Source organism: Onychostruthus taczanowskii, unplaced genomic scaffold (genome assembly GCF_017590055.1).
Source record: "Onychostruthus taczanowskii isolate IOZ18803 unplaced genomic scaffold, ASM1759005v1 scaffold45, whole genome shotgun sequence".
Lineage (NCBI taxonomy): Eukaryota > Metazoa > Chordata > Aves > Passeriformes > Passeridae > Onychostruthus > Onychostruthus taczanowskii.
The window spans coordinates 96329-108336 of NW_024502014.1; the positions used below are offsets into that span (position 1 = coordinate 96329).

Consider the following 12008-nt stretch of genomic DNA (forward strand, 5'->3'; position numbering starts at 1 on the left):
GAACTCTTCTGATGCCGCATTTGCCTCCTGCTTCATTGTGGCCAGAGGCAGCGCTGCCGCCCATGTCTTGCACTCCCCAGGCACAACAACAGCTGGGGACTCATCAGAATCTTATCTGTAACAGCGTGGAAGCCTCGGGTAGCACCACCCGGGCTGGGCCGCACCTCAGCAGCCTCCCCAGGCCTGCCCGGCCGGGCCGCGCTGGGTGCCCAGAGGAGCCGGGGCCACAGGGACGAGGCCCCGAGACGATCACGGGGTGTGAGGGGGGCACAGAGCCCGGCGTGAGGGATCCCTGATCCCGGTGCGGGATCCCCGATCCGAGTGCGAGGGCTCCCTGATCCCGGTGCGGGATCCCCGATCCGAGTGCGAGGGCTCCCTGATCCCGGTGCGGGATCCCCGATCCGAGTGCGAGGGCTCCCTGATCCCGGTGCGGGATCCCCGATCCGAGTGCGAGGGCTCCCTGATCCCGGTGCGGGATCCCCGATCCGAGTGCGAGGGCTCCCTGATCCCGGTGCGGGATCCCCGATCCGAGTGCGAGGGCTCCCTGATCCCGGTGCGGGATCCCCGATCCGAGTGCGAGGGCTCCCTGATCCCGGTGCGGGATCCCCGATCCGAGTGCGAGGGCTCCCTGATCCCGGTGCGGGATCCCCGATCCGAGTGCGAGGGCTCCCTGATCCCGGTGCGGGATCCCCGATCCGAGTGCGAGGGCTCCCTGATCCCGGTGCGGGATCCCCGATCCGAGTGCGAGGGCTCCCTGATCCCGGTGCGGGATCCCCGATCCGAGTGCGAGGGCTCCCTGATCCCGGTGCGGGATCCCCGATCCGAGTGCGAGGGCTCCCTGATCCCGGTGCGGGATCCCCGATCCGAGTGCGAGGGCTCCCTGATCCCGGTGCGGGATCCCCGATCCGAGTGCGAGGGCTCCCTGATCCCGGTGCGGGATCCCCGATCCGAGTGCGAGGGCTCCCTGATCCCGATGCGGGATCCCTGATCCAAGCGTTACAGATCCAGCCCTCCCCGATTCTCCGCTCCCGGCCGACCAGCCCCCGCGGTGCTCCCTCTAAACCCTCCTTCTCCGCAGCCGAGCCCGGAACCTTCGCGCCGTGAGGCGCGGTTTCCGGCGGGGCGGGCCGCGCGGACCGCGGTGCCCGGAAGCGGCTGCCGCTGCCCTTGCCCTCAGCGCGGCCGCGCTCCTGCGGCTCCCGGGCCGCTCCCGCTCCCTCCCGGCCCTTACCATGTGGCGGACGCGGGTGGCGGCGGCTTGGTAAGCGGGACGGGCCCCGGCGGGCTGCAGGCGGCGCGGCACAGCGGGTTGGGGTGCGGGTGTGAGTGAGTGGCGCAGGGCTGGGCCTGAGGCTGCTGCAGGCGACAGCCTGGTGGCCCCGGGCTGGGCACTTTCCCACCCTCAGCTCCCCTGGGACCGGGGGAGGCGGTGCATGTGGGAGGGGGCTGCTTCTCCCTCATTCTCGCCCTGGGGAGCTCGGGCCGCTTTCGTGTCCAGGCGTTGTCCCTGCCAGCAGCTGCCTTGCGTCCCGCTTGTTTTCCCCCCTTCTGCTACAGCATTCCCGGCTGGAGCAGTGACAGTGACTGGAGGATAATAGCACGATGTTCCTTGGCAGATTTCACAGAGTCTTGGCATGGTTTGGGTTGGAAGGGGAGCGTGAAGATCATCTAGTTCCAACCCCTGTTTGGAGCAGCAGTGGGAAAATAAGCGTTGTCTCGTGCTGAGGAAGAAAGGAAATGCCATCCTGCTTTTTGTTGGGTTGTGTTTGCTTTGCAGTCACAGGCACGGCAGGGCACTTTTTTCGTGTTTTACAAAACATTTATAATCTCAGTGCAGTGCTGCAGGCCTGTAATCAGGCAGAGCACTCATGTCTGGAAGGATAGGTTTTGTTATTGTTAAAACCAACGTAGCAGAGGCTTGAAATTTGGAACTCATTGAGTGCTTCATTTAATGGCGTTGTTGTGCCACCCTTTTCAATCTGGCTGTATTTTTCATTGAAAATCTCAAGGTGATTTTTTGGTCAGTATTCATCAGGAGACTTAGCAGCAGGAGGAGGGAGGAAATAGAAAGTGGAAGTTTTGGTGTGATGGAGGAGTGGTGGGGGTTTTAATGAATTCTAATATTTCAGATGTGCAAGTAAAGCAGTTGAGTTTGAAATATGCAATAACACTCAAAAGGAAGTTGTGGATTGAGGTTTTGCCAGACAACTGATGGAATTCAGTTTTCCCTTCAGTTTAAGCACACGGACAATGCTGTAAAACACAATGTGTTTTAAAAGAAAAATCACAGAGAAGAAAGTTACATAATATTACACAAAATGCCTTTAGCCCAGGTGAAGATGAATAACGAGGAGTGAGTGCTGTACTATGTGCTACCACATGGTCTCTGCTGAAAATAACAAATACCTGTGAAATAATAATGACTGCAAAACAAAATCATGAACAGCCCAGTCACTGGCATGCTTCATACAGGCTTGTCACTCCCTGATTTAAAAGCCTGCCTTCAAAACTGGGAAATTGAACATTTCAAGTGTGGAGGCACTTTTTTATTGGCTCTCTTTGTAGTTAATTTCTGAGCCTTTTGTAATTCCATGTCCAAGAGGAGAAATGCTTTACTGGTTCAGGAATTGTTCTGTTCCTGCTTTTTAATCTCTTTCTGGGTTCTAAGTTTCATATTGCCAAAGCCCAGCCTTGCAGAGATAATTTAGTGTAGCAGCAAAGGGTGTCCTTCACAGCCACAGTGACTTAGGAGTGAGGAGTTGCAGAGCAGTCCCTGGAAATTCCTAAACTTAGATCATTGGCAAAATTGGTCTTAAAGAGAAAAAAATGTCTCAATTCTGATTTTAAACTTCTCTTCCAAAAGTTCCATTTCTGGATTAAAAGTCTTTTTATGTCAGTCTTTCACTTCTTTGGACGTTAAGAACGTGCCTGTCATCTCTGGTACATTGACAGTCTTGAGGCAAAGAACTGTACAGATCATAAAGCATGCTATTAGAAAGTGCTCTAATATTTTCCACTAAGTACGATTCACTTGTTGTTGTTAAAATGTGTTAATTTTGACTATTTTAGGATTATGGGATTAGTAAGTTGCCATTTCAGTGATATGAAACACTTCTTTTTTTTATTTGTCCTATTTGGAAATAAATTCACTTGATAATGTTGAAAACCCTGAAAAAAGCATCAAAGGACAAGGTTTCATTTCAACTTTTAAAATTTCAAGCCTGTAATGTCACATGTATTTTGCATTCACTAATTGATTTAGTATTAACCATTCTGATGTGATGGTACATCCAAGAAATTACAGAAGAAATTACTTTTTTCAGAGCAGTTATCTTTTCCCTGAACTAACAAAATTGCCTCAAACCGTTGCAGTGTGCAGATAGTGTAATCAAAAGTACACAAGTTTTATTCCAGACCATGTGTTTGCATAACATAGGCAGGATTGATTAGGTTCCTGTGTTTTAACATGTGCTTTTCATGGCTGAGCTCTGCTTTCAGAGTCAAATCTTGCAGACTTTTCCCTCTTAAATCTGAATTCCTTCATGAAAGCATCAGTGCACTTGGTGCAGCCACCTCCAGAACTAACCTTGTCTATGCATGACCCAAGACAAAACCATAATCTTGTAATCCTACAACCACAGCAAGTGAAAGGAGCTGAAAGATGTCATTAAGCACATGCTTGGCCTAAGTAGGACAAATGTATTCTGCAAATAATTTTTTTTTGTTTTATTTTTTTTTTTAAAGTTTGGAAATCCTCTGCTAACTTAATGTTCTTTAAAATTTCATTGAGAGAATAAGACAGGCCAAACTGTTTTCCTGTATGGTGGAAGTCTTTTGTGGGCTCTTTAGCCCAAACAATGCCTTACCACGTGTTACTTACCTTACTGAAGTTTGAAAGTTAAATGTAATCCATGACAGATCTCAGAATTTGTAGTTAAGGTTTTGTGTCTGTGACCCCTAGAAACACTATAGCTGTTAACAATGTTTGCAGCTTATTTTCTTCGTAAGCGTAGCAGCAGTAGCTGGAAATTGTGGATTCAAAATGATGTAATAAGATTATCTGCAACCAGCTGAAGTGTGATGTGGATTGCTTCTAAAGAGGTGTTGGAGTTAATGGTGTGTTGAAGAAAGCAGTTGAGGTTTTTGTTTCTTTCTTTCAGTGTCATCTGCCGGAGTCTAGCAAACAGCAGCTGTGGAATAAAGAGAAAATCGCCGCTCCAAAACCTGCATCTTGTTTCCCGAAGTATACATCATCCCTACTATCCAAAGTTCCAGAGACCTCCCTTAAGGATATCCATTCAGCAGTTCTCTTCTCTGAATCGTCTTCCCCTTCACAAAACAAAACTTTTAAATGTAAAACATGGATACCAGTCCCACAGGAACTTTTGGCTGGCCAGATTAGCCTCTAGGCTTCTCAGAGTTCGCTATCTCATCTTGGGATCTGCAGTAGGAGGTGGCTACACAGCCAAGAAGGTATTTATCTCTGGAAGCTATTTCATGCATTTTATCTTTGCTATTACATACTTCAGAACAGAAGTTCTTGTTATATAGCTACAAAAATAGAGGATGCCATTGCTTGGTTAACTGGTGATAATAAAGATGAGTGAATATGGAAAACATTGTTTAGGAAACTGCTATAGATCTTAAAAGATCAAAGTACTACTCATATCTAAAGATGGTGGGTTAGTGTGTTTTATGTGTAGGTAGTAGTTGCTCATGCACTTTATGTACATTTCTTTTTCTATTTCTGCCATGATTTTTTTTTCCTTTCTCTGTTAGACATATGAGCAGTGGAAGGACATGATACCAGATCTCGAGGATTATAAGTGGATTGTTCCTGACTTCATTTGGGAGCTTGATGAACTTGTTGACTTCGGTATCACAAAGCCATGATGTTACTCTGTCTAAAGACTGGCATGTGTAAAACTTAAACACGGGAGTGTAGGTCCTCAGGGCCTCACTCCAGGAGTAGCTTTTCAGGTGTAATTTGAGGGGACTTTTATTTTTGGAGTTTGATGTGTGTTTCACCAAAGCATTTGTGTCAGTGTGTTTGTAAGAAGAAATTAAGCTCTGTGTAGCCATATAGTCCCATTAGTCTCTCAGAAAGGAGAGTTGCACTGTGATCAAGGGGACTCACACAGGTCTTGGTAGTATTATGCAGAAAGTTTTTACTTTCTATATGATTGACTTAAAGTGAAGATATAAATAGATAGTAAAAAATAAGCGTGAGTAAAATACCAGTTGAAAATGCAGAGCAGTGAACCTGCCTATCCACAAAATTGTCTTGAAGGTACAGAAGAAACGAAAATGAAAAATAGAGACTTGCTTTCCTGAGCCTTCAGGTTGCAGTAGAGGCTCTTGTGTATTTTTAGATGAAAGACAGAAATCTGAAAATCAAATCAAACACTGGCTTTTATTTTATATGCAGGGTAGAAATGTTGTGATTTTTTTTTTTTAAAGAATCATCTCTATGTAGATTTTACTGCATATGTGTAAAATACCAGTTGAAAATGCAGAACAGTGAACCTGCCTATCCACAAAATTGTCTTGAAGGTACAGAAGAAACGAAAATGAAAAATAGAGACTTGCTTTCCTGAGCCTTCAGGTTGCAGTAGAGGCTCTTGTGTATTTTTAGATGAAAGACAGAAATCTGAAAATCAAATCAAAACACTGACTTATATTTTATATGCAGGGTAGAAATGTTGTGATTTTTTTTTTTTAAAGAATCATCTCTATGTAGATTTTACTGCATAGAATCATAGAATGCTTTGGATTGGGAGGGACCTTAGAGATATTCAGTTCCAACCTCGATGCCATGTGTGAGAATTGCATAGATAAATGCAGAGATTGAAAACTGATACAAGTTTTTCTTGTCTGACTGCAAATGGACACTACATTTTTATAGTACTTTAAAGGTAATGATTTTTACATTTAAGGATCCCAAAATTGGCTTGTTTATGAAATTGAAAACTAAGCTTTTCTTAAAAAGATTCAAGACATGAACATAGTTACAGTTTCACATAATTTTAAAACATCCATTTAAAACATTACAAAGTATGGGAAAGAATAATGTATGAAATGTGGTAAAATGTAGCAATAAGTTTTCAGCAATTATAAAGTACCTGAGGCAGCTAACTTATCAGGAAGTTCAAAGTCTAAAAAAGCAAGTGGTTTTTCAGATCTGATAGTCTTTCCCAACAGTAGTGGGGGGAGGTGCAGATGGAAAGAAACTTCTTCATACTTGTTTAAAAAAAAAAATTTACGACCTATCCTGGAACAGTTGCTAGGTTTTATAGCTTAAGCTTTTTTTTTTTCCCAAAAATAATAGAAAAAAGCTCAACTCACTAACTGTTTTACTGTTTTCCTAGAAAAACTTCTCAAAGCCCTCCCTGATGCAGATGACCTTGCCAAACTTATGCCTGACTTTGACAAGATTGGAGAGAGCCTTGCTTCACTGAAAGGATTTCTTTCTCCTGGTGAGAACAAATTTTCAGCTAAGTTTTAATTTCAAAAGCTAAACCTATTTGATGATGAGGGTGTAGGTATGTCCTTAGATGCTAAAACAAAGCAGATCCTGAAAATGTTTGTGTTTTCATTGAATATCTCTTCTGAAAGAGTTGTGGACACAGGTAAGTGTAATGTATTTTTAAAAGTGAGAATTCTAGTAGCAAGTGCAGACAACTGTAATGTGAAATTGAATAGAAAACTTCTATTCAGCTTGAACTTCTTCAGCTTGAAAGCTCAATTCTTCAGTGAGTCAGAGAAGCTGGATGTGTCCAGCTAGAACTTTGTGAGAGTGCCACTGGACAGCAGCAATATCACAGCTGTTGCAGGAGAAAATAGGTGGATTATTAAGAGCAAAGATTCTTAATGTTGCAAGCCTGTGAAAAGGGGGATTTGTAACAAAGGTATTCTGGGTCGAATGATGTTTTCCATCTGGCCATGGACCCAGGAAAACTTTCTTGGAGATTTAGGTTAGGTGGGGCAGTGTTTCAAAGGAGCAGGTGAGTTCTAAATCCTTCAGAAAAGGCATGGGGGTGGTTTGTCTATTCAGTGTGTCCAGGCAGTAGGAGGCTTAATGGTTTTCAGGTTTTAGCAGACTTAAATAAGACATTTCTATCATTGGGCTTTTTAAAACTGAGAACAATTAGATTTGATCATCATATCTGACTTGTTAATGAACACAGCTGAAATCTTCATTCATTCTTATAATAAACTGCAAGATTATTTGTATTATATACCTTAGTAATTATGAAACCTCATAAATCTGTACTCATGAAAGATTCTATCTGTGAGGGGTCATATCATTGTTCTAAGTGTGTTTGAAAATATTTCCATATCAGTGTGTTTTCGTCTCTTTGAAATACTGTCAATGGCAGAAGTAATTTATTAATCTTACAAAAGCAGCAAGAATCTAAGTAGGGGCCAAGTTCAGCAGAGTGACAAGTAGATTGCAATCTCCTATGTATTTTGGCTGTTTAAAATTTTAACAGTTTCAAATTGTGTTGTTATTGACCAATAGTGAAATTGCCTATTACTTGTTATCGTACTCACACTGGCAGTGTGCCATTTATGATTGTGTGGTCCTCCAAATGAAGCAAAGATCCCTCATCTTTATCTTGCATTTTGTTTTGTGTTTATAATTTTTATTTCCCCTCTTCTGCTGATTTTTCACAGGTTACAATTTGGTTAGTGAAGTCATAGGAGCTTCTGATCTACTTCTGTTGTTAGGTGTGTAAAAGCCCTTTTTCCTGCCCTTAAACTGCCTTTTTACAGCAAACTCTTAAAGCACTACTATACTAAGAGAAGTGAATATCAATATAAATACAGCTATTTACAGCAACTTAATATGTATTTATAAATACTTTCCAACTATTTGAAAAATACTTCATAGAATCACAGAATCGCAGAATATGCTGAGTTGGAAGGGACCCATCAGGATCATTGAGTCCAACTCCTGGCCTTTTTCAGGGATATCCTAGAAATCCCACCATGTGCCTGAGAGAGATGTCCAAAAGCTTGTTGAGCTCTGCCAGACTTGATGCTGTGATCACATTCCTGGGGAGCCTGTTCTAGTGCCCAGCCACCCTCTGGGTGAGGAACCTGTTCCTGACCTGCCATGGACCCAGGAAAACTTTCTTGGAGATTTAGGTTAGGTGGGGCAGTGTTTCAAAGGAGCAGGTGAGTTCTAAATCCTTCAGAAAAGGCATGGGGGTGGTTTGTCTATTCAGTGTGTCCAGGCAGTAGGAGGCTTAATGGTTTTCAGGTTTTAGCAGACTTAAATAAGACATTTCTATCACTGGGCTTTTTAAAACTGAGAACAATTAGATTTGATCATCATATCTGACTTGTTAATGAACACAGCTGAAATCTTCATTCATTCTTATAATAAACTGCAAGATTATTTGTATTATATACCTTAGTAATTATGAAACCTCATAAATCTGTACTCATGAAAGATTCTATCTGTGAGGGGTCATATCATTGTTCTAAGTGTGTTTAAAAATATTTCCATATCAGTGTGTTTTCGTTTCTTTGAAATACTGTCAATAGCAGAAGTAATTAATCTTACAAAAGCAGCAAGAATCTAAGTAGGGGCCAAGTTCAGCAGAGTGACAAGTAGATTGCAATCTCCTATGTATTTTGGCTGTTTAAAATTTTAACAGTTTCAAATTGTGTTGTTATTGACCAATAGTGAAATTGCCTATTACTTGTTATCGTACTCACACTGGCAGTGTGCCTTTTATGATTGTGTGGTCCTCCAAATGAAGCAAAGATCCCTCATCTTTATCTTGCATTTTGTTTTGTGTTTATAATTTTTATTTCCCCTCTTCTGCTGATTTTTCACAGGTTACAATTTGGTTAGTGAAGTCATAGGAGCTTCTGATCTACTTCTGTTGTTAGGTGTGTAAAAGCCCTTTTTCCTGCCCTTAAACTGCCTTTTTACAGCAAACTCTTAAAGCACTACTATACTAAGAGAAGTGAATATCAATATAAATACAGCTATTTACAGCAACTTAATATGTATTTATAAATACTTTCCAACTATTTGAAAAATACTTCATAGAATCACAGAATCGCAGAATATGCTGAGTTGGAAGGGACCCATCAGGATCATTGAGTCCAACTCCTGGCCTTTTTCAGGGATATCCTAGAAATCCCACCATGTGCCTGAGAGAGATGTCCAAAAGCTTGTTGAGCTCTGCCAGACTTGATGCTGTGATCACATTCCTGGGGAGCCTGTTCTAGTGCCCAGCCACCCTCTGGGTGAGGAACCTGTTCCTGACCTAGCCTGGGTCCCCTCCTGGGAGAATGAATATGTGAATGGTTGATATATCTCTGCCACAGTCCTTAGCAGATGCTTTTTATTTCAGGCTTGTTCCAGAAGCTTCCTTTCAATACCTGTCATTACAATAGGAATGATTTTTTTTTTTCTCATTACAGTAACATCAGTGGATTTTGTATTATCCTTCTGTCTTTCTCAAAAACTAATTCTACAATATTTTGAGAACCTTTAATAGTCTAACTGAAGCTCCCTGCTCCCTTGTGATATAATTGATCTGAGTCATAAACTAGATATAAAATTTTCAGATGAGTTTTAAACTGATTTTCTTCAGTTTCTTGAAGAAATTTTTTTACAGGAACTTCAGAGATTATTGAATTACTAACTCATAGGAGTTGAAGCTTTAATTTTCTAGTAACAGTAGTTGGAGAATTTTTAAGTGCCTTTTGCATCTTATTATTAGTTTCTGTAATTGTGTCCTAGGTTCTCCAGGAGAAACAGCATTCCGGGCTACTGACCAGGGATATGACAATGACAAACAGTTCAAGAAGGTAATTACTCACTTGCAGACCTGAACATGTCTCTATAAACAGATATTTAATGTTTGAAAGTGCATCAGTAGCCCATTGCAGAGGTTCATTTGAAGCAGCTTGAATAGAATTTATTGTTGAATATTAGTTCAGTATCCATTACTGCTTTTTGTATATAAAAGTATTGCAGGGATAATAAATATTTTGGTGTAAGGAAACACAAGGCAGACAAGAAAATGTTTAGTAATTGCATTATTAAGAAAATTGGTCTGTAATAAGAATGTAATTTTAGGTACTGTATGCACATTTGCAGTTTTTCCAGGCTTTGGTCTCCGTGGCACTTGAGTTTATAACTTATTACTCAAGTTGGTTTAGGTGTTTATTTTTAAGAATTTCTGCCTGCAAACACATTTCTGTTGACATTTTCACAGTTCTAAGTTACTTAAGAATTTCTGCCTTAAAGAATTTCTATTTCTTAAAGTAGTCTGTTTCTTACTTTCTTTATCTAGATAAAGCATACCTCATATTTTTGTTACTATTTTCTGGAAAATAATGTTACTGTATTTTGATAACCTAAAGTTTTAGCACTTTTTTTTCTTGAAGTCAGGAAGGTGAAGTTTATTTTTTTGTTTTCATGAACATTTCTGTTAAATTCCTAAATTGTCATATTGCTCATTTTTAAAGACTTTTTATTTTTCCTGTGTCTGTTTTTAAAAATTGTTTTACAAAAATGGAACGAAAACAATATATATCAGGGAATTAGTAAATTATCTTATAGTTATTTTTGAACTGAAATTTTCTGAACTATAACTGGGGCTTTTCCATAAACAACTTTTCTGTATATGCAGGCATGTATACATTTATTCTGTGTTAATTCTGCATGGTAACATAGTGAAACATGTACAAAGTTCAGATCTTACAAACATTTTTCCCCCTGTAGAACAGTGATAGATTTTTATATGAGACTTAACCTAGCTTTTTATTTCCCCTTTGTCTTTAAACTGTCTATATTTTTCTCCAGAGTGATTGCTTTGCACAGGTTTCACTGTACAAAACGTAAAGAATACTTTACTGTTGATTTGTGAAGAAGTGACCATCTTAGTTTATTGTCTCTGATGATTGAAATAACTGACACTTTTATTGAATACTAGTAATATCATTAAAACTTGTTATGATCCTGTAATTGTTTTGGATGCAGTGATATCTGCATTTTAACTTTGACTGTGATGTGGAAAATATCACCAGATTAATATGATTAAGAAAATTTTGTCTGGTCTAATGATTATATCTGAAAAGAAACTGTTAATTTGCTAATTAATTTGATCAGTTTGGACAGAATATTTCAGACTAGGCACATATGAATACCTAACAGAGCATAATCACCAAGTTTGTTGGCAGGCAAAATTACTACTTTTAAGACAATGGATAAGATGGCCTTTTTGCATTCAGTGCTTACCACTGCCAACCAATGCTAGTTTAAGAACTGTGATTGTATGGGTTCATAAAGTGATTGTATGGGTGCTGTGGTATGATACTAAATGTGCCTGATGAGCTGGTTTTCTCTGTTTTGTTTTGAGGAGATTAGTAATGAATAAATCTAGAAATTATCTGTTTGGGGGAATTTTCTGTGGAATTGATACAGGATGTGATCCTTAGACAGGTCTCTAAAGGCTTCCAGTAGACTGAGAAACCAGTTGTTTTGCCAAGTAACTATAAGAGAGTGAAAGATGTCCGAAACACCAAATCAGGCTGTACTGCTTCTTGTCAGCTAATGTGTTTATCTTATAATCTCTCATTTAATCCAAAAAGTAGAATATTTTTACAAGAGAATTAAACTAAAATTACTGGAGTGTTCAGGTAAGTAATTTAAATATGTGGCATCTAAATCTCTTTTTACCTGGATTAATAAGTAAATTTTGCCTGGGAGAAAGAAGAGTAAAGATAGTTATAAAAGTTATACTGAAGTAAAAATATTGTATTGTAAACGAGGATCTAGTTGAGGCTTCTGCTTGAAACATCTGCGTTACCTTCTTAGGTTATCTTGCACTATTGTCTGTCCCCATGAAAATTTTCTTTAAGAAGTAGTTTCCTCTTAAAGCAGACAAATTCCAAAGCTTAGCCTTTACCATTAAAGAACACATACAGTGGTTATAGCTGTGATGGAGTTGGATTGAAAACTGTGACTCAGGTCTTGG

At 40.5% G+C, this 12008-nt stretch overlaps 1 protein-coding gene across 4 annotated transcripts in view; it reads left to right on the forward strand.

Moving 5' to 3' along the window:
• The first annotated feature begins 1137 nt into the window (after nucleotides 1-1137).
• OPA1 (OPA1 mitochondrial dynamin like GTPase) overlaps nucleotides 1138-12008 on the forward strand; it is a 52095-nt gene continuing 41224 nt past the window's right edge. For 2 of the 4 annotated variants that reach the window (XM_041414324.1, XM_041414326.1), the window contains exons 1-6: nucleotides 1138-1261; nucleotides 4161-4473; nucleotides 4780-4876; nucleotides 6369-6476; nucleotides 7678-7731; nucleotides 9767-9834. In XM_041414324.1, the coding sequence (XP_041270258.1) occupies nucleotides 1233-1261; nucleotides 4161-4473; nucleotides 4780-4876; nucleotides 6369-6476; nucleotides 7678-7731; nucleotides 9767-9834 (669 nt within the window). In that variant the 5' untranslated portion in view covers nucleotides 1138-1232. The remainder of the gene's footprint in view (nucleotides 1262-4160; nucleotides 4474-4779; nucleotides 4877-6368; nucleotides 6477-7677; nucleotides 7732-9766; nucleotides 9835-12008) is intronic. The other 2 variants (XM_041414325.1, XM_041414327.1) reach the window with 1 other exon arrangement.